Genomic DNA, 23,707 nt, shown 5'->3' with positions numbered 1-23,707 from the left:
CCTTCTGGAATGTTATCCATACACTAACAAGCATTGGCATAGCCAATAGGTCTCGCCTTTGGGATCTTCTAAGTGTTTAGTTATCCAGCACAATATCCTTGGTGCAACAACATCAACTATTGCATGGCTAAACACGTATAAGGTCCCAAATGCGAGACCTATTGGCTATGCCAATGCTTGTTCCTGAATTACTAGAGTTTGCTGGGTTGCACACATGGGTGTGTAAGTCTTGCTAAGGGAAGGTCACAGGGCCAGCAGGGGATAATGGTCTACAAGTCTTGTGGTGTGGTAATCTGCCTTTGCTGTCCTGTAGTTCTTCACATTCTGGATCAGCAAACTGGGTCAGGCACACCTCTTCCACACTGGACTCTCATGGTAGTGAGGGCCAGCACTCAAAATCTCTGTGGGGACGTAGACATTACTATAATCATACACTATCTTTGTGGGGACTTGAACATCACTATAATCACACACTATCTCTGCGGGGGCTAAAACATCACTATAACCATACACTTTTGTTACCTGCTGCTGAGATGCGGAACAGCATAGGAGTTAGTGGTGCACCATTCACAGTCACACAGTCAGTGCCTCAGCCTGAGGGCACAGGATTGAGGGCAGCAACCAGACTCACCTCTCCATATGCCAACTAATTCTTGGGTCTGCACTATATCGAGTAGTGCATTGTTGAGAAATCACATGATGGCAAGCTCGATTGTTTGTGATATCCAAAATATTGCACAACAGGTTGAAGTCCGCCCCATAGTATGGTACTAGGCTGCAGGCGAGTACAATGTGCCATGACCATGCAGTAGAAATTTGGGTCATCATGATTGGGTCCATAGATATTGATAATGGTGAGATGAGTATGTTGTAGGATACCCTGGAAATCAGATAACGCACCCCTGCATCAGCACCACCTAGGTGAGTCTGAAGCACTGAGTGCAATCAACTACAATGCCAACCCCCACTAGAATAGGTTGAAAACGTAGCAAAGAATCAATGGGAGCTCCACTTCTAGGCAACATACTGGCTTTTATGGGGTAATAAGCAGGGGCGGCTCCTCCATTGGAGCAGAGGAGCGTCGCCCGACTTAAATGACTCCAAAAGTCCCAGAGATGAAAAATAAAATGGTACTTTATTACCATTTTATATTTCATCATTCCGTCCTGAACCGAGTGTCAGAACGGGGCGGGCCTTCTGAGCGGCAGCAGGGATGAGTGGGGGGCAGAGTGCTGCCTGTGTACTGTTTAATGGGAACGTATCTCTTTGGCCGGCTGTCTTGCGACACCTTGCCTGACATGCGCACTTTAAACCTCTCTACCCAGCAGTCTTAAGACAGCTGGGTTGAGAGGAAGTGCAGGCCTCCGATGCACTGGGGAGCGCCTAGAGAGGCTCCTCCCTCCAATCATTGTGCTGTTCTCATGCTATTTAACAGCATGTGAGCAGCACCAGGATTGGTCAAGGGAGTTTGCTGGGGCACGCACTGCAGTCTCAGCAGAAGAGGTCCAGAGCACGGAGGGCATCGTGTTGTCTGGATTCGGGAAGTGTCTTAATTTAATTTTTTATTTTTTTTGCACATGTGTGCACCCACCTATTTGCCCGCCTCCCACCTCCATAGATGCCAGTCACCACTGGTGATAAGTGTGTCTCCTGAAATAGGAGAATGTCAATCAAGTGTCTCATAGCATAGGCCAAAACCTGAGGTGACTTTTTAGGATTAAATAGGCCTCGCACGTTTCACGTCATACATTTTACTAGAAGGGGTTTCCTCTCGAGGGCCAGCATGCATTAGCGTGAGTCAAAGAAGTGGTCATTCTGTGTGTGTAAGGGTCACTCTCAAAGGTATGTAACTGTTTTGACCACATCTCCCCCCATAAAATCCCCTTCCCACACTGAAACCTATCTGGTCAGCGATACATCCCAACCATCCCTCACCCATCTTCCCAAGATCATTTTTCATTCCCAAACACAGGGACTTATTTATGAGCCCCTTGTGCGGCTGGAGCATCACTTTTAGTGATGCTGCAGTGGTGCAAACTACAAAATCATATTGATGAGGTCACGCAAATCCACTTTGCCTGGCTTTGAATGGTCTCAAAGATATGCAGTAAGGCAATCAACACAAATCACTGCATTGCCTTACTATGTGCTAAGGAGGTGGTGCAAGGGCATTGCGGTGGGTGTTCCCACGCAACACCCATGGACTTTTGACACTTCCCCATAATTACAAGACCATGTAAACCTGGGGTGAGCCAAAACCTTATGCCTCCCCAGGAGAGGCGCAACAAGGAGAAATACCTGTTTCTCCTTGTTTTTTCACATATATATTTTTCCCTCTCCTCTATACTTTTACATTTACCCCATACTACCCCTTATTCTTACCCATGCCTAAACCTTTAAAAAACTAATAAACTCTTCAAACTCTTATAACACAGCACTACTTCATACCCATTACTAACCCATGCACTTACGGTAAGAAATTGGGTTACTGGTTGAGGGTGGTGAAATCCTACTCAAGCAGGAACCACAATCCTTGTTAGGATGAAGTCACCAACAAACCCCAAATAAAGTGTGCTTGACCCTCTAGTAGCTTGGCAACAAACAATCAGGCTTATTTAGAGGCAATGTGTAAAGTCTAGGGCCTTAGGGGATTGGTCCTGCGGATTGGGCGGGATGATTTATTGTGCAAAGGAACTGATTCCCATCTTGGGGTCGAGAATTTTGACGTAACTACTGGGTGGGTCAGGTGAACGTTTGATTTAGTCTGTCGTGCTAATCTGTTGTTCCAAGGTTGACTCAGAAGAACATCGGATACATTTTGTATGTCCTCTTTGATTTGACGTAGTGAGAGTATGATCTCATCAATTCTAGGGTCTGGTGCGAGTGGGAGCGATATAGGCGGATATGATATGGGTGTGAGAGGTATGTTTGCATCCCATGGGTGGTAAGAGGGAGGCACGCCTTCAGGTTTATTATGTGGTGTCCTGTCTAGTTCCCTCTCCGGATCATGGAGGGGTTGACTGGAATGGGGAGTGGATGCGGGCGTCGTAGAAGTATGCGGTGGCGCTGTGATTGTGCGATTGGTGGATTTGCAAGGGGTAGTGATGCTAGTGGGGGGGCAATATTCATTCCCGGGGAGGATGCTGAGCCCTTTAAGGGTGTAAATGCTGGTGCAATAGTAAGGGGGGAGTATTTTATGGTGGAATATCGTGGGGAGAGGAGCTTAATTGAAGCTAATGGTTGTGATAACTGTGTGGTGGTGTGTGAGTCTGTGGTGTGTGTAAATGCTGGTGTAGTGGGCAAGGGGGGTGTCTGAGTTGTGTGGGAGGGGAGGTAGCATAGAGCTCAGGTGTGGAGATTGATCGGGATAATAGAGGAGCGTGGCTAGAATTTGGCGATGTGATAGGATGTGTACTGGCGTTGGGAGTGCTCAAGGGCGGGGTTTGTGGTGTTATTACTTGTTCTTTGATCATGGGAAAAATGTTATCTAGCAGGTTTAGGCTACGATCTGTTGATTGCATGAGAATAATTTCATTATCACAGATAGTGATGGTTGCTGCCGCTTTGAAAATTTGGGAGGGTGAGATAGAGATGATGAGACCATGTGCGGTTTTTCTGGTGGAGGAGATCGCGAATATATCGAGAAATGCTTTTCTCCATTGTGCTCTCCGGTTAGTGTAAAAGATAATATTCGTGGTTATATGCCCCTTGTTTGTAGAGAAGTAGGGATCGGAGATGGGTGTTTCCGGGTGTAGTTTCATCATATTGTGTTCAAAGCGTTTGGAAGCTTTTTTTGAGAGATTGTGGGGGTAGTTGATGGTGTAGGTATGTGCGCCTGTGAGCTCCATAATGGGGCAGACACTGTTAATATGGGATAGATCGTTATGGGGCGATAAGTGTGTATGTGGGTAGGTGATATCATGGTGGGCTGGGGAAGGAGGGAGTGACGCGGTGGCAGTGGTGGAACAGCTGGAGTGGTGGCTTAGGTTGTGGAGAGGGAAAGAAGGTGGGGGGAGGAGTAAGAGATGGATTCAGTAGTGTAATAGGTGCACCGTGGCAGGAGAATGGAGGGGGGGGGTGGGAGTGGAACTGAGGTGGTGAAGAATGAGATAGAAACAATTAAGGAAGTGTTAAATAGGTTTAGATTGCGGATCTAACCTGAATAGATAGCGAAGGAGACAGTCCAAGATGGCCACATCGTAGGAATGGACAACATATCCAACACCATAGTCCTGTGTCTATTTCCATTAACCAGGCTGCAACAATCGTCCTGTTTGGAGTGGGTGGGAGTGGAGCTGAGGTGATAAAGAATGAGATAGATGCAATTAAGGAAGTGTTAATAAAGGTTTCGATTGAAGATCTGACCTGTATAGATAGCGATGGAGACAGTCCAAGATGGCCACCTCCTTGGAGTGACTATCATATCCAACAGTATAGTCCTGTGTTTGTATCATTTAACCAGGCTGCAATAATAGTCCTGTTTCAATTTCTGATGTTCCTTTGGTGTTTTTGACCCTTTTTCAGTTGTTATCATCAGCTTCCCTCAAGCTTGAAGTTTTTCTTTCGCTAGAGCAGGAGCAGGTTGGAGGCGGACCCGACAATAATGTTATTCATGTGGGCCGCCATTTTGCCTTTATAGGACCTCGCATCAGGTAAAGACAATAGGTAATAAAAATAAAATAATATGGTGATGAAGTAATAATGTGCTTGTAGAGATCTCAGGCTTCCTCCACAAGACCGCCGCGTGAACGATTCCACCATAGAACCATAAGTAGCTATATGCACACGCTCGCATGTACAACACAAAATGTGGGGGTCAGTGTACCAAGAACATGCTCCAAAGAGCAGAATCGGCGCCGAAATGAATTAAATCCGAGGGGGGCGGCGCCAGGCTGCGGCTTCGTCCGGGGCCGCCCGCTCCGTGTGAACTCCGTGACCAGCCAGACCAGCAGCGGGCTCACCTTACTCCCCACGTCAATGCTGCGCCGCCTCGTCTGGGGCTGCAGACAATGTGTGTCCCTGTGCGCCCCGCCTTGGCTGATCCCTCTGAACGTCCGCGTCGTCCCACGACAGTCGATCACCTCTATCACCGTCGCAGATGGCAGTGATGCTACAACTGAGGTCCCGCTCGAGAACTGCTCCGCTTTCGGCAATCCAGGACGGACTCGGTGCAAGTGCGGGCACAAGTGGGAGTCCCAGAGTGATCCGGTCAGTGCTCCACAAGCGAACTGCATCCAATCAGCCCCACAAGAGACAGGAGGGACTGAGGTGAGCACTAGGTTGTGACTTCTGTTACATGTTCCGTTCCAGTGTTCATTTCCAATAGTTAACTGCCGCTAACAGGGATATTTAAGACAAACAAATCCCCAGCGTGTCGGAGCTCCTTGGTGAACTCCTACCTACTTTTTCTTTTCTCAGCAACTACTGAACGGATTTACACCATTTAACAAAAAGGCACGAGTCTGAACCAAGGGCTACCTTCTTGCCAAATTTGGTGTAATTCCGTTCAGCAGTTCGGGCTGTAGCCGCGTCTAAATGTTCTTATGGAAAATTGCATGTGGAAAATGCGTTTTGGGACCCCCCTTTTTTCTCGCCCCCGCTTGACAAATCACAGTGAATCTTTCAGGATAGGAGCGGAACGGAGTGCCCCACGAGTTTTGAAAATTTCGCGAAGATTCGTCAACCGGCGCCAAAGTTATTGGGAAAATTATGTTGCAGATTTCCTATGGAAAATAGGTCCGAACTAGAACTATCTACTGGCGACCGCCAGTAGATTATATATATATATTGTGATCAAGGACACTTTGTATGCTCGAAACGCGTCATATGGCTTGTTGAATAAACTGTTTCAGCCACCAAGCTTGGGTCCGTGACTCTCTGTTCGTGGAAGAAGGCAACATGAAGGAGTCGCTTTATAAGCTCCAAGAGGGTGTAGAAGGAATACTTTGAGAGAAAGAAGAGCTTTGTGAGGAGAGGATCATTTCATTCTTGAATTATAGAGACAACAATTATAAAGATGTGCCAGTTCTTAAATCGATTTCTCTATTGTAATAATCCTAAAGTGTCAGAACGAATCAGTATGAGGAGTTTATTGCAATCAAAAATACAGTTTTATCTTCTTAATGGAGACTAGAATTGATAAGATGGGGGCTAGAAAAGAAAATGAGAACTCAGATACTTGGACTTTTAAGGAAGTGTAAGCCTTCCTGGATGAACACAGTTTAAATCAGTTAATGCTGCATTTGAAGTGGGATTCATAGATATGGGATAATTCCAGTCTCTCTCTAGTGGTGGCTTGAGTACCACTATTATCACATCATATCATCTCATGTGCATATATAAAGTGCACATTCACACCTGAGGGTATCTGGTTGCTGAATACCATATGTTTTTTGTTATCCAAGTAAATATTACTTATAGTATAGACCTTGGAAGGAATAAAGGCTGAGTGGTAGTACAAGGATTCAAACATGTGAGAGAGTGGTCAAACACATATCCCTCAAGTGGATTCATTAATTTAATAACCCACCAGACTAATATGATCTGTATGGGTTCTTCACCATACCTATCTTGAATATGACTGTAATCACACATTATCACTGTGGGGACTTAAACCTCACTGTAATCGCACAATATATCTGTGAGGACTTGTACATGACTATAATCATGCACTATCTCTGTGTGCTATCCCTGTGCATCCCATTAATCACAGACTATCTCTGCGGGGAACTGGGCATATCTGTAATCATACACATTCTCTTTGGCAACCATGGTAATAGTATAGTCACACACCATCTCTTTGGGGACCTCGATATCCCAATAATCACACACTATCTCTGTGGGGACCTGGGCATGTGTATAATTACCCACTATATCTGTGGGGACCTCGACATCTCTATAATCACACACTATCTCTGTGGGGACCTGGGCATGTCTATAATCACACACTATCTCTGTGGGGACCTCGACATCTCTATAATCACACACTATCTCTGTGGGGACCTGGGCATGTCTATAATCACACACTATCGCTGTGGGGACTTCGACATCTCTATAATCACACACTATCTCTGTGGGGACGTCGAAATGTCTATATAATCACACACTATCTCTGTGGGGACCTGGGCATGTCTATAATCACACACATTCTCTTTGGCGACCGTTATAATACTATAGTCACACATTATCTCTGTGGGAACTTGAGCAGTCCTATAGTTACACCCAAGCTCTGTTTTGGCTTGAGCATCATCAGCTTCGCATTCTCTGTATGGGGCTTTGTGAATATTGAAAAGTAGCAAAGTTAGACTTTTGGTTTAAGTTTACATTGTTGAACCTGAAAAGTAGTAAAGTTTGATTTTTTGTCTAAGTTTACAATTGTGAATCGGACTCTATTTTAATGAGGACTGAAACACAATCCTCTTCATGCACTATCTCTGTGGGGACTTAAACATCGCTATAATAACACACCATCTTTGAGGGGACTTGAGCATTCCTGTAATTAAACGCAAGCTCTGTTTCGACTTGAAGCACCAGGGGGTGCCATGAGGCACAGGGTCAAGACTGATTTGCATATAGCTGGGTCTGACCTGGGGTGGCAAAGGGAGCTAAAGAACGATGATGGATACAACCCAGATCTGTGACTGAGGGCGAGTGACTGAAAAGTTTCAACACTTTGTCCATCATCTCCTTGTGTTTGCTTTGTTCACAATAAGTTGGCAGGGTATGCCCAGACTTTGGTCCCTTGCTCACTCTGCACTGGATTCAAGCTAGCCTGGCTGATACCCCAAAGCCGGTCCCAGGATGCTTGTTTCCAGTCCAGGGAAGACCTGGCTTGGCAGTTCGGGCTGGACTGTTCCCATGAGGCACAGGGTCAAGACTGATTTGCATATAGCTGGGTCTGAACTGGGGTGGCGTAGTGAGCCAAAGAACGATGATGGAATCAACCCAGATCTGTGACTGGGGGTGAGTGACTGAAAGGTTTCAGCACTCCGTCTATCACCTCCTTGTGTTTGCTTTGACTTGAACATCATCAGCTTCACATTTTCTGTATGGGGCTTTGTGAATATTGAAAAGTAGTAAAGTTAGAGTTTCAGTCTAAATTTACTTTTATGAATACTGAAAAGTAGTAAAGTTAGACTTTTTGTCTAAGTTTACCTTTGTGAATTGGGCCCTATTTTAATGAGGACTTACACACAATCCCCTTCATGCACTATCTCTGTGGGGACTTAAACATAGCTATAATAACACACTATCTTTGTGGGGACTTGAACATCACTATAATAACACACCATCTCTGTGGGGACTTAAACATCTCTATGATAACACACTATCTCTGTGGGGACTTAAACATAGCTATAATAACATACCATCTCTGTGGGGACTTGAGAATTTCTATAATTACACACAACCTCTGTGTGGACTTGAACATCATTAGCTTCACACTCTTTATTATGGGATTTAAGCTTTGAATGTACACACTATTTCTATGGAGACTTAAACACAATGATCTTCACCCACTATCTCTGTGGGGACTTGAACATCTATTTAGGTAAATATGTAAGCAGCTTATCAAGCTATAGGTTCCAATTGACCATATTCCTTGGTGCCATATGTTAATTTCTTTATGTGTTAGTTCCCGAATCGCCTAAGATTTTAAGCACTAATAAATCGGTTACATGCAGCTTTAAGTGTCTTTCTTTAAGCATGATATGATATGTTCTGGCACATTAACATAATCGGTCTTTAATATACACCCCTAGTATATATGCAGCAATTCATATATGAATAGATTATAATGTTGTTTGTGTATATTGATAAAATAAACATTTAGCCATGTGCCTTCTACTGTATTCAATCACAAATAGTGTTACAGACGAGGTCCCCACAAGGATGGTAGCACGTGTTCAAGTCCCCACAAGGATGGTGCTGTGCACACGATGAAATAACAATATATTTGCAAATTTGAAGCAGGATCCTGTTTCATGAATTTTTTCTTAACATTTTTCTGTTATTAGTGTGTTTTAAAAACATTGGGAAAGGTTAGTCCCCACAAGGCAGGTATTCACACATAGTCCCCACAAGGATGGTAACACGTGTATGTGTGTGTGTGTGTGTGTGTGTGTATATATACATACTACAGGGATGTTATAGTTAGATTCTGAATTTACTTGCACAAAACCATAGATATTCAGCAGTTATAGTTATGCTTAACTCAAGTAATTATAACCTGCACCCTTAGGTAACTGTAAGTCGCGCCGCGCCATGCACAGTTTTCTCATCAATAATTTTATTGCAAATATTGCAGTGATAATATCAATGATGCCATAGAAGGTATCATCAATGATGTAATATGTGGAGTAATTAGCTGAGCATGGTGGGGGCATGAGTTATAGTTACCTAAGGGTGCGAGTTTTAATTACTTGAGTTAACCATAACTATGACTGCTGAAATTTCGATGGTTTTGTGCGAGTAAATTTAGAACCTAACTAAACGTCCTTGTGACCATTGTTTTTTTTCCGTGAATTTCTATGTGTTTTTTTAGCACGCATGTTAATATAACCAGTGCCGCGCTACGGCCAGGGCTGTGACCAACCCTGCCACATGCACCCAAACCCAAGCTGCAGACAGCCTTTGGTCGTACACAGCTAAGGGGTGGATGCAATGGGTATTTTTTTTTTTTATCTGGATCCGCGGATCCACGGACCGAACAAATAAACATATTGGGCAATTTTGTGCCCACAAGGGTTACCTTCCATGTGTCCTATGGGGTCAGTATAGCTCTATTCTGACCCCATATATGTTTTGCACTCTTCTTTTCCTGCCCCCCAGCCGATGCGACAAACAAAATGGCGGATGCAACTTTTCTGTCAGGTTACTACCAGCTAATCAGAGCCATGCCCAGATTCGAGGATTCGCCGGAGGATCTGCGTCCCTAGATATCTATATTTTTTATCTGAAATATCTCTCAAACTACAGGATGGATTTTCACTAAATAACTGAAAGCATGATCTGCGTAAGCAAATCTAGCTTTCTGTCAAATTTTGTGTAATTCCGTTCAGTTGTTCGGGCTGTAGTCGTGTTCAAAGAATGCAAAATCCCCACAGTCTTAACATGGGGAAAAAGCATTTTGGGATCTCCCCTTTTTCTCGACCCCCACTTGACGGATCATCGTGAAACTTTCAACACAGCAGCTGAACTGACCAAAGTATACGTTTTGAAAAGTAATTGGCAAAACAAAGAATGCTCTTCCTGTGGAAACTTTGGTCCTAACTTTAACTACCTACTGGCTGTCACCAGTAGGATATATATATATATATATATATATATATATATATATATATATATATATATATATATATATATATATATATACACATATACATATACACACACACACACAAAATACAATAGATTCTGTAATCCCTGCACAAACGGTAGTCAATGATTTTTTTATAATCAACGACTTGTGATGCACCAAGTCGCTGTTTATAAAGAAAAGACGGAGGAACTCAACTATTATAAGGTTATTACAGTCAGATTCTGACATCACAAGACCTGCTCCCAGAGCCGGCAGCTGAGGTGAAAGGCAGGTCAGGTCATGGAGCATAATTAAAGCAGCTGTTTAAAGCAAAGAAAAAGTAATATTGCCTTTCTTTTTTCTGCTCTATTTTAACAGCTCACAATGCCAAGCAGAGAGAATATGTATATTTTTGCACTCTATAGACAGAGAAAAGCTTGAATTGTTCTGCATCTTTCTACACATTCCCAGTTACTGCAGCTTTTTTGTCTAAAAATAACTGCCTTGTATTGAACTGTTTCTAATGTTGCTTAGCAACAAATATCTAACAGGTTTTTGGTGTGTTTAATTCTGCACTAGAGGTTTCATTTTTACATTTTTATTCTTTATGTTTGCAAACATGCTCGCTCTTTCATACGAAAGAGCTATGCACCAAGGTTTTAAGTGGTTTGTGAGAAAGGTGTGACCATGTATTATATGGGATAAAGTACCTCCTGTCGTACATAATAAGGATAGTGAAAGTCACCTTGGAGTTCCATAACCATATAAAGGAACTCAGCCTTGTTCCTATATATGATGATGGGACTCCTCGACTCCTCAGTGAATTGCAATATCCTTATAATATACCCGGGGGGAATTTTATCCTACATATATAAATGCAATTACAATACAATATATAGGTGGGCATGAAGGTTCGGCGCTGAGAGTCGTTTGACTCTCTTGGCAGGGACCTTTCCCTGTGATTTGCTCTTTCTTTATCAAGTCGATGTCAGGAGCAGGTCACTTGGATTTTGATATTTATTGGAAATTCGTTCAGCACGAGACTTTCAAATGTAACCAACCAGGCACCATCTACTAAACCAGGTATAAGAACATATTCAATTATGATGTGATATAATCCGGGAATGTGGCTATTTCCTTAGTAGATGGGAGGATTACTAAAGGCGGCACATGGAACATTTACAATAGCCGTTCATTTTTGCATACAAAGATTGTTTTATCATGCATATCTGTTGGACTATTTGACATTGAGCAGTGCAGGCACTATGCCAAAATTACCTTTTTTAGGATGATTGAATCTGCGGATGTTAGGATTAAGTATTTTTTCTATTTTTGACATTACGCAACTATAAATTAGGCCATCAAGAGCATGATTACTAGGATTGAGAAAGGCTGGTGGCTCAGCCGAAACACGTCTCCTGTCAGTGTTGTTGAACTACGGAATTTTGTGCTGCCAGTTATATTACCAAATGGAGTATCTTCATGCTGTTTCAAATAAATGAATGACCCAGACTTTGAGTGCAGACATTGTGTTTGATGTTTAAAGAGCGCATGCGCCTTATTCTGCACCACCTGCAATTAGGCTGCAAGCTGACTTAAAACTGCAACCTTTGTTTGGATGTGTGTGTATATATATATATATATATATATATATTATCTACTGGCGGTCGCCAGTAGATAGTTATAAATAGGACCGAGTTTCCATAGGAAATCTGAAAATTCTATTTTGAATAACTTTGGCGCCGGTTGACAAATCCTCGCGAAATTTTCAAAACTAATGGGGCACTCCGTTCAGGTCCTACCCTGAAAGTCTCGGGGTGATTCGTCAAGCGGGGGCCGAGAAAAAAGGGGGGTCCCAAAACGCGTTTTCCCCATGCATTTTTCCATAGGACCTTTAGTCGAAGGTACAGCCCGAATGGCTGAACAGAATTACTTGAAATTTGGCAGAGAGGTAGTCCTCAGGTCAGGGAAGTGCCTTTTGCAGGTCTGGTGTCAATCTGTTCAGTAGTTCCTGAGAAAATAGTATTTAAAAGCATATAAATATCTATAAGCATGCACCGTGCGAGCACCCTAACGTGCGCGAGCGTAATTCTGATTGGTGGTTACATGTTAGTCAACGTTCTAATCGGTCGAAATCAGGAAGTGTCGGCCGCCATTTTGTTTGTTTTCAGTGCGAGAGTGAAAAAGGAAGGTGGCGAACGTGAAAAGGGGGCAGGGTAGAGAGTTCCTGACCCCCTAGCCTTTGTCAGGGGGTCCCTGAAGGACTCCGAAGGCAGAAAAAAAAATGTATTTTTTTTTTTTTTAAATCGCGGTGGTGCGCGCACCGTGCGCGGACGGTGAAAACCCCCCCCCCAAAAAAAAAACATTTAATACGTAGTTTATTGTAAAATAAATATATAATAATACATAAATAAATTAGCATTTAAAAAAACGTACAAATTCACTGAAAAAACCATAGGTTTCACACACGTTATAGTTAGGAATTAGCATTTAAATAACCTTGCAAATTCACTTTAAAAACCATAGGTTTCACACATGTTATAGTTAGGTGGATATTTCACTCGTAAAAAACCAATGAAATTCCCCCGTTATAGTTAGTTCAGATAACTATATCTCGCGCGACCGCCACTCTATCACAAGGATGATGTCATCAGTGATGTCATGAGTGATGCCACTGACCATGTCATGAGTGATGTAATAGGTGACGTCATGAACAGTGGATTGCGGGCGCGCGAGTTATAGTTATCTGAACTAACTATAACGGGGGAATTTCATTGGTTTTTTGCGAGTGAAATATCCACCTAACTATAACATGTGTGAAACCTATGGTTTTTTAAGTGAATATATATATATATATATATATATATATATATATGTGTGTGTGTATGTATATATATATTCACAGTCAATCCTGCTACACACTGGAAGAAGGCACGCACTCCAGGTTGAAGGTATAAGGCATTCTTTATTTCTCGGGTCTCCTTCGACCCCGCATCTGAAGAGAAGCCTTTCTCAATCTATATATTTACATCTCTGACCTCAGAGTGAAAAGATCAACCTGGAGTGATATGGACTACACCTAAAGAACTTGTATCAGAAAGCTGCAGGGTATTATGAGTTTGGGTTAAGGGGGGTTGTCCTAGTTCTGTTTAGAGTTCCAACGAACAGCATGAAAAAACCCTAAAGGTGAAATATATATATGTTAGTCCTTTCAGCTAATGGGAATTCTCTGCCCTCCCCCAACACACGGTTAGTACCACAGAAAGTCAGACTCCCAACGTTGACCTGCACATAGATAAAGACTTGCTGTGACATCCTGTGCATTTTGTTCAGGGAGTCAAGCATGTAATTTGAACATCTTCTCTGCACACTTTCATATACATAAATCAATGTGTGTATGTGTGTGGTAAGAGGTAATATTATTTCTGGAAGTCACCCTGCTTCCTTATATTTTTTTTACTTGCACCTGTCTCGCCACCCCTACGCCACTTCATCCTTCCCCTCCCCCCCCTCATCCTTTTTACAGACCCCACTCCCCCCTGTGGTCTTTACCTAGTACGGCCCTGGAAAGGCTGAGTATATTCTGATTAACGTGCCTCTTCAGAGTGGAGTTAATTAGGCTGGGGCAGCCCACGGAAGTACTTTCTTTAAAAATGTTAATGCTGGAGATTTCAAAGGCAAGGCCTTGATTAAAAATTACAAGGTTCACTTGACAGTAGCGCGAGCCTAGCAGCTTTTTCATCTTCTGAATGGACTGAGTATTAATTCTCACCTGGGAGTGAGGGAAAGGCTATAAATGCAGTAAATATTGTAATGAGAAAGTCCCCTTGCATATAAAGAGGTAGGAATCCTCTGGTGTTAAAAGGGTTCTTTGAAACACATAATCAGTGACTGAGTTTCTGGTGGAAGGCGGGCTGGGTATGGCGGGATGCGGCGGGATATTGTAAATTATGATTGCGAGGAGTTTAAGATTTTGTGGCAAATCACAGTGCAGGTCTTTACCAAAAAAGGGAATTTGAGAACAGTGTAAACATTCAATGTTGAGATCGGGTCAGTTATTGCTCTTTTAGAATGGTAAAACCACAGTAGGCTTCAAGCGCCGTGGGAATCCACAGCTGGGAAGGAGGAGATAGAACATTTAGGGGCATATTTACAAGGGGATTGCACCACCGGAACGTGATTTTTTTCGATGTTCCATTGTCGCAATGCCTTGCACCATATTTACAAAGTGGCGTTAATCCACTTTGCGCGGCTTAACGCTGCTTTGTAAATATTGTACCATTTCACACAGTTTTCTGCGTGAAAGGGGCGTGTAATGGGTGTTGCTGTGGGCGTTCCACCGCAACATTCATTGCTTTATGAACCTGCCTCAGATTTACAAGGATGTGTAAATCTGAGGCAGTATCAAATATTAACGGCATGCAGAAGCAGGCGTTAGATTGGCGCAACGTGGAGAAATGCTTTTATTTCTCCTCATTTTTTGCTCTTTCTATGTGTGCTGCATTCAGCATCACGCATCGAAAGAGCAAATCGCCTTTAAAGATTGTTCATGTGCAGGAAGGTGTCCCTTCCTGCACATAAACAATCTTTCCCTGCAACACAGACACCCTTGCACCGTGGTGCAAAGGTGCCTGTGTTGCAGGAAATCATCCCGGCAACGCAGGCACCCTTGCACTATCATGGAAGGGTGTCTGTGTTAGTGCTATGAAGCTATGTTTAGCGGAAGGGAAAACACAGGGGTGCACTGTATTCTTGTTATTGCGGCGCATACCTGCGTTTTTGAATTGGCGCGGTGCTGCAAAATTTGCAGCTGGAACATTTCCTTGTGAATATACCCCCTAGAGAGGTGAGGACCTTGGATGAGTCTCAGATTTGATGGTTTGAGGAGAGAAGTGGCATGAAAAGGTACATGAGCTGTTTACAGTTTTAAAGCTAAGAAGAACCTTGTTACAGGAGGTAGCATTCAAGGAGGTGCGATTGGAAGAGTGGATCTGTGGGCAGGGAATCGAATGTGAAGGGGAGCTGGTGTGAAGGTGGCTAGAATGTGCCCATATGGAAGAGGCAGCGGCTAAGATGTTGTATGACATTATAGTGGGCTATGGCTGCGATGTGGCGTAAGTTGATACTGCAGGACAACTGCTCTGGATAAGTGCAACGTGGCACAATTGAAGCTTGAGAGGAAGGTGTTTTTGCTTCAGCAAGGTGGGCAGTCAGGATGTTTCATTCCTGTTTGTATTCAAGGGGCATGGCGTTCTTTGACTTTCTTTACTTAACGGAAGTGGTAGATAAGTTTACTTTTAGGGAGCAAATACATTGAGATACCCCGGCCAAGGGCAGGGAGCTGTTAATAATGCACGGGTGAAGTGGGCACCGGCAGAGTATCAAAGGTGTTAGTAAGAAAGGCTTTCTGTTTGCCATATGCAAGATTGGAGCATGGATATTAAGAGATGAAGTCAATGGGTTTACATCACTGACCAATTGAATGAGAGCATGGTCAGATGTTGCAAAATCGAACGTTGAGTAGGAGTGGTTAAGATGTTCTGGGATAAGGGTAGAATGCATGTGTAGAGCCTTGCAGAAGGTAGAGGATGTGATGGCCTCTTTTGAAGATGTGGAGTACAGCATTGACTCTCAGAAAATTGGTTGCTTGGAGCAAAATGCTGAATTATGGGTGACTTCATGTGCTTCAGTTGCCCTTTTGGTATAAAACCCTTGTGGCACACATTCTATATGTAAAAAGCCTTCAAAAACAGGCCAGGTCCCTTTTGCACTTTCGGACACATTTTTATCCATGGTTTCCTGGGCACAGATTGTCCTGTGCATTCTTCTCTACCTATGAGAGTCTTCTAGGGTAAAACAGGCGCCCTCTGGGAAAATCCACATACTGTGCATTATTTTACAAGTATTGCTCAACAGTCTTACTGTGCTCATGTGCCTGTATATTATTTTAAATCTATCAGTGCCCTTAAGATTGGAAGATCCTCACTGTATGCACATTTCCCTCCACTTTACATCTCATGCAACATAGCCGTCTATGCAAAGTAAGCCCTACTATGTGCACTTTCAGGAATATTATTTTGAATGCACAATGGTCTAGCTGCACACGATTTAATTGCATTATGGTATATCATCAGGACACTGATTGTGCACACTTGCCTGTTCATTATTCTACATTGTGCCATCTTTGGTACTACCATCATGGTTACCCTTGGGGTGGAGAACCCTCACTGTTTCCAATGGGGTAGAGACCCCTCAAGGTTACCAGTGGGGTAGAGAACCCTCAGGTTTGCAGTGGGGTAGAGAACCCTCCGGTTTCCAGTGGGGTAGAGAACCCTCAGGTTACCAGTGGGGCAGAGAACCCACATGTTTCCAGGGGCAGAGAACACTCAAGTTGTGTGGGACCCTTAAGATAACCAGCAGGGTAGAGAACCCTCAGGTTTCCAGGTGGGAAGAGAACCCTCAGGTTTGCAGTGGGGCAGAGAACCCTCAGGTTACCAGTGGAGTAGTGAACCCTCATATTACCTGTGGGACAGAGAACCCACATGTTTCCAGGGGGCAGAGAACACTCAGGTTGTGTGGGACCCTTAAGATAACCAACAGGGTAGAGAACCCTCAGGTTTCCAGGGGGGAAGAGAACCCTCAGGTTTGCAGTGGGGCAGAGAACCCTCAGGTTACCAGTGGAGTAGTGAACCCTCATATTACCTGTGGGACAGAGAACCCACATGTTTCCAGGGGGCAGAGAACACTCAGGTTGTGTGGGACCCTTAAGGTAACCAGCGGGGTAGAGAACCCTTAAGATTAGCAATGGGGCAGAGAACCCTCAGGTTACCAGTGGGGCAGAGACCTCTCAGGTTTCCAGTAGGGCAAAGGGCCCTTAAGGTTAGCAGTGGGGCAGAGAACACTCAGGTTACCAGTGGGGCAGAGACCTCTCAGGTTTCCAGTAGGGCAAAGGGCCCTTAAGGTTAGCAGTGGGGCAGAGAACACTCGGGTTGTGTGGGACCCTCAAAGTTTCCAGTGGGGTAGAGGACCCTTAAGGTAACCAGTGGGGCAGAGGACCCTCAGGTTTCCAGTGGGGTAGAGAACCCTCAGGTTCCAGAGGGGCAGAGGACCCTCAGGTTTCCAGTGGGGTAGAGGACCCTCGGATTTCCAGAGAGGTTGAGAACCCTCAGGTTTCCAGTGGGGCAGAGAACCCTCAAGGTTAGCAGTGGGGCAGAGAACCCTCTGGTTCCAGAGGGGTAGAGAACCCTCAGGTCCCATTGGGGTAGATAAACCTCAGATTTCGGTAGCGAACCCTCAGGTTTCCAGGAGGATAGAGGAATCTCAAAGTTTCCAGTGTGGTAGAAGACACTCAAGGTTATCAGTGTGGTAGAGAACCCTTAGGTTTCCAGTGGGGTAGAGGACCCTCAGGTTTCCAGTGGGGTAGTGGAACCTCAGGTTTCCGGTGGGCAGTGGACCCTCAGGTTTCCAGTGGGGCAGAGGACCCTCAGATTTCCAGTGGGGTAGAGGACCCTCAGGTTTCCAGTGGGGCAGAGGACCCTCACTGTTAGCAGTGGGGCAGAGAACCCTCACTGTTAGCAGTGGGGCAGAGAACCCTCAGGTTTCCAGTGGGGTAGATAACCCTCAGGTTTCCAGTGGGGTAGAGGAATCTCAAAGTTTCCAGTGGGGTAAAAGACACTCAAGGTTATCACAGTTACTAGTGGGACAGAGGACCCTCAGGTTTCCAGTGGGGCAGAGGACCCTCGCTGTTAGCAGTAGGGCAGAGAACCCTCAGGTTTCCAGTGGGGCAGAAAACCCTCAGGTTTCCAGTGGGGCAGAAAACCCTCAGGTTTCCAGTGGGGCAGAGGCCCCTCACTGTTAGCAGTGGGGCAGAGAACCCTCAGGTTTCCAGTGGGGTAGAGGAATCTCAAAGTTTCCAGTGGGGTAGAAGACACTCAAGGTTATCAGTGTGGTAGAGGACCCTCAGGTTTCCAGTGGGGTAAAGGTCCTCGAGTCGCAAGTTACCAGTGGGGCAGAGAACCCTCAGGTTTCAACTGGGGCAGAGAACCCTCAGGTTTCACGTGTGGTAGAGGACCCTCAGGTTTCCAGTAGGGCAGGGAACCCTCAGGTTTCCAGCCGGCTCCTGCTACCTCGGATCCTAATGTGTTTGATCGTCGTTATTCAACCTTCACCTTCCGGGGCCCTGCTCATCCATCCCACCGTAGTGTGCGTAGAGAGAAAAGCTGGGCTTACCTGCCACCATTCCAGCAATGGCTGAGGACGCGTAGTTGCCCTGTCCGCCTGTTGGGATGTGCGGAGGGTACCCTGGGAGAGTGGAGCCCACCATGTCACGCCCTAGAAATGGGGAAAAAAGAGGCAAAAGTTAATAAAGCCCGTTATCTCTTCCATGGTGTATGACCTGGCATACTGCTCGTGCAGCATAATTACTTTGGGCCGACACCTCAGCCGCACCTGCAAGTTGTGGCCGGAAGGTGTCGCTACACGACGAGTAGTCAGCCCACCTTCTACAGAGACTGCATTACCCCCCCAGGAGCACGACCCAATCCCGGAGAGTTCCCCCTGGAAAACCGTGCTTGTTTTCCCCTCCAGGGAGCGTACGGCCCTGCAGCATCAGTGCCCGGCGGCTCCAGCAAAATCAGCAGTACACCCCCCTACCCCGCTATTGCCTGCCCCGCCACTGGCCTTACTTCAGCAACACTAACAGATCTGGCCAGTAGATGTCACTATATGAACAGATTATGACCCCACAGAAGGACACATAATTTCCGTTTTGTTTTTAAAAATTCCATTTAAAACATGTAAATCGGGTTACTGTTCAACTACGAGTTATGCTGCTCTGTCTGCCCAGCTATCAGTCGTGATTCGTCTGATTAGGTTGTTGGCGGGGGACAGTGAATGAGGGAAGGATGAGGGAAGGATGTGGGGAGCGTGGAACTAGTGAAGTTAATTCAATAAACGGCCTATGTGCCACAGAATGAAGCCGGGAGTGTAGTGTCGCGGTCTAGTGGACGGGCGCACTACGCAGTGACGTAGATGTGCGTAGCGGCCGTTCGGACGCTACTGCGCATGCGCGAGGCATAGCGCGAGCAAGAGACACGATCGGAGCGTGTTGCCCGGCGCTCTCTCTGCAGGTGATCTAGAAGGTGTAATAAAGGCTCCATTTACATACTGAACGTTTCCTGTGAGTCTGTGGGGGAAAGCACACATAGCCTGGCACCCAGCAACATTACAGTGGCGACGAGGGTGGGATAAGAAGAACCCTATGTGCAACAGGTGGAAGGTGCCCCCCTAACCTGCATCAGAGAAGAAGCCCACCAGGAGAGATACCACCCTAAGCGGTAAGAAGACCGGAGGGACCAAGGGCAGACACCTACACACCGGGAGAGCGCGGCAGAGGCAGACAGAAGCCGGGGAGTGGCACGTGGGCAGCGGAGGAGCCAGCCACGAGGTAGAGGACATCGCAGGCGGACAGCGGAACCGCAGAGGAGATCCTGGCGGAGTCAGGGGACGATGGAGCAGCCAGCTCGAACGCAGTCCCAGGTACCCGAAGCAGGGGAGCGGGGACGGACGCACCAGGTAGCCCAAGGAAGCAAGTGGACGCCAAAATGAGTGCACAGTCATCGACTCTGACGACGCCGATACCTTTCCTACCACGCCCGGGAGAACCCATAATGAAGTGGGAAGACTGGAGGGAGTACTTCAGAAACTACCTGGAAGCGCTAGAAGATGAGAACGAGGAGGCGTTCTCTAGCGCCAGGAGGAAGAGGATACTTTTACACAACCTAGGACCAGAAGGGAAACGAGTGTTTCAAAATCTCACACCGACCACCAGACCTGTAGGGGACACAGACGTGTTCACCCACGCCATAGAAGATTTGGACAACCACTATCGACCAGCAGTGTGCACCTCCATCGACCGCTATAACTTCCAGCAGAGGAAGCAAGAAGCGGGGGAATCCGTAGATGACTACGTGGCGGCGCTGCGGAAGCTGGCGATGACGTGCAGGTATGGCGGACTGCAGGACGAATTCATCAAGGACCAGATCGTCATGCACACGACAAGCAAGTCAGTACAGGACAAACTATGGGCGAATGGAGATGCGACGCTGAACGAAGTGATCGCCATAGTGAAGAGAGCGGAGCTAACAAAACGCTGTGCGGAAGCAGCCAAGAGAGAACCGGCCCCCAGACTCACAGTCAACAAGGTAGACGACGCGGACCACCAGACGCGGGGGAAACAAACAACGGGGGAGTACAGAGGAGCGGCCACAGGGAAACCAAGACCCGGACCGACATGGAAACAAGGAAAAGGCGAGGCCATGAAATGCTACAGGTGCGGCAGCGCGAACCATGCAGCGCACGACAAACGGTGCCCCGCATTCAGAGCCAAGTGTGCGTTCTGCGGCCTAGTTGGCCATTACGAAAAAGTATGCCGCAGAAAAGGAAGACAGCAGGCGGTGAAGTTCGTGGCACAGGACGAGGGGGAGGAAGCAGAAGGCCGTGAAGAAGACGAAGAAGTCCTGTGTATTGAAGACCAGGTACTGGGCATAGAGGGGAGAAGAACGCGCAAACCCCAGTGCGACATGATCATAGGAGGCATACCCATCACCATAGTGGCGGACTCAGGATCTCCTTACACGATCATTCAACGTTCAGTATGGAACGAGAGGTTCAGACCCACGTGGGGCGCACAACTAGAACCCCCCGACATTCGACCTGTCACCTACACAGGGGACCCAATCCCGATGGTAGGGTTCAAGACAATGAAGTTCCAGTTCAAAGAGCGGAGTGCGCTCTGCAAGCTGTACGTCGCGGAGAAGGGACCGTCAGTCCTGGGCTGGATGGACCAAGGAGTGTTGGGAATACAGCTGAACCCAGGAGGGGACACCCAGGTGATGGTGACTCTGGACGGTGAGGAGTCGACGGCAGAAAAATGGCGGAGCGGGCACCCGAAGGTCTTCGGCGGGAAGATTGGGAGGCTGGAGAAGTTCTCCCACAAAATCGTCCTCAAAGAAAACGCCCGGCCGGTAGCGCACAAGGTACGGAACATCCCGATTGCGGTAAGGGAGGCGGTGCAACAGGAGCTCCTCCGACTGGAAGAAGGGGGAATCATTGAGCCCATTGACAGCGCGGAGTGGTTGGCACCTTTGGTGGTGGCCATGAAACCGTCAGGCAAAGTGCGTCTCTGTGTGGACCTCAGGGAGTTGAACAAGTGCATAGTGGTGGAAAGGTTCCCCTTGCCACGCATAGAGGAAATGTTGGCCCGCACGAAAGGAGTGAAATGGTTCTCCACCATAGACTTGCAATCGGCATACCACCAGGTAGCACTACATCCGACAAGCAAAAAATTGACATCGTTCATCACGCCGTTCGGCTGCTACCAATTCTGCCGCATGCCCTTTGGTCTCGCCTCGGCAGCGGCGGTGTTCCAGAAGCTAATGGCCCGCCTATTCAAGGACATTGAGGGAGTGCAATACTTTCAGGACGACATCCTAGTGATGGGGACGGAGCTGGAGGACCATGACAGGAAACTGGCGGCAGTATTGAAGATCCTGGAAGAGAAGGGCCTAACAGCAGAGTGGGAGAAGTGTCATTTTGGAATGACATCAGTCACCTACCTGGGACACGAGATAGGGGCGCAAGGAATAACGCCGAAGAGAGGGAACGTAAAGGCCATCTGCGAAGCACCGCCACCCACCTCCAAGGAAGAAGTACGGTCGTTTCTAGGGATGGCAGAGTACTATAGTAAATTCGTCCACCACTTTGCCACAAAAACCCACCACATGAGGCAACTCACGAGGGATAAGACGGCGTTCACATGGACAGAGGAGACGCAAGAGGAGTTCGACACAGTGAAACGGGAAATTGGCGGAGCGATCCCGTTGCAAGGATTCGATCCTCAGGGGCGGTCAATATTGATGACGGACGCGAGTGAAAAGGGGCTGGGAGCGGTGCTCATGCAGGAAAGACCAGAAGGCGGAACGGAGACGATCAGCTTCGCGTCCCGGACGCTGACAGCATCGGAACAGAAGTTCAGTGTGATAGAGAAAGAGATGCTAGCGGTAGTGTGGGCCATGGCGAAGTACCGTCAGTTCCTGTGGGGAACCAGATTCCAGGTGAAGACAGATCACAAGCCTCTCGTGAAAGTACTGACATCAGAGGGCCATGCCAGTGCCACGCCCCGGATTGTGAAAATGACACTGAAACTCCTGGAGTACAGGTACGACGTGGAGTACATCCCGGGCTCCAGAAACAAAATAGCGGACTACCTCAGCAGGGCATCTGCGATGGACAGCGCCTCCAACGACAGGGAAGACGACGACGAGATGGTGGCTCTGACGGACGATCCGGAAAAAGCCATCAGCAGGCAGGAATGGAAGAACGCGTATGAGGCGGATGAGGACATGGAGGAAATCAAGGCGTACATCGTGCGGGGATGGCCGGACAGAAGGAGACAAAGATCAAAAATCAGGCAGTTTTACGAAGTCAGAGAAGAGCTGTCGGTGGGCAACAACGGAGTGTTTGTCTACAGGGGTGACAGGATGGTGCCACCGGAGAACATCGTACCCACCCTGCTAGCCATACTTCACGAAGGCCACCTGGGAATTGTGAAGACAAAGGCCAGGTCAAAACAAACTTACTGGTGGCCAGGGATGGACACGCATGTAGAGAGGCACGTGAAGGACTGCGCGCAGTGCCTAGGGGCGGACAAGACAATCAAACCTATGAGACCACCCTTAGGGAAATTCACAAACCCCAGCAACCCGTGGGAAGAGGTAGCAGTGGACATCCTGGGGCCAATACTGGACGACCAGGGGATCCCCAAATATCTCTGTGTACTAGTGGATAAATACTCGAAATGGCCAGAAGTGCACATCAACGAGATCATGGACACGGACGAGATACTACGCTTCCTCAAGGCGGTGTTCCTCCGGGAAGGCATACCCAGGAGCATTATCAGCGACAATGGCCCCCAGTTCATCTCCGACAAGTGGGTCACGTTTGCGAACAGGAACGGCATAATACTCAAACGCACCTCGATATACCACCCATCCAGCAATGGACAAGTAGAGAGGTTTAACAGGGTGCTGATGGGCTCCATACAGGCGGCCATCACAAGAGGCAAAGACTGGGAGAAAGAGGTGCTCAGCACGATATGGGCGTACCGCATCACCCCCACCGGTACGGGGTACAGCCCCTACAGGGAGCATCACATATTTTAGCTTTGCCAAAGTTGTGTTGTCATTGTTTCGCCATGTTGTAATAGGAGTTGTTGTATCCCCGGTAGAAGTGGAAGCACGGGTTAGCTTCATAGTTCTGAAATTTTAGAGACTCTGCCTCAATGCGCCGACTGGCTCAAGCAGGTATGGCTGGGTGGGGTTGACTGCTATGTTCCTGCCATCTTGGAATGGG

At 46.7% G+C, this 23,707-nt stretch overlaps 1 protein-coding gene across 6 annotated transcripts in view; it reads right to left on the bottom strand.

The window, feature by feature from the left end:
- The window catches only part of PAX8 (paired box 8), a 133,431-nt gene that overhangs the window by 23,710 nt on the left and 86,014 nt on the right, over positions 1 to 23,707 (bottom strand). For all 6 annotated transcript variants that reach the window (XM_085635370.1, XM_085635372.1, XM_085635374.1 and 3 more), the window contains one exon: positions 18,527 to 18,628. In XM_085635370.1, the coding sequence (XP_085491496.1) occupies positions 18,527 to 18,628 (102 nt within the window). The remainder of the gene's footprint in view (positions 1 to 18,526; positions 18,629 to 23,707) is intronic.

The sequence above is a fragment of the Triturus cristatus genome, chromosome 11, assembly GCF_964204655.1.
Source record: "Triturus cristatus chromosome 11, aTriCri1.1, whole genome shotgun sequence".
NCBI lineage: Eukaryota > Metazoa > Chordata > Amphibia > Caudata > Salamandridae > Triturus > Triturus cristatus.
This window is presented reverse-complemented; position numbering and strand designations above follow the sequence as displayed.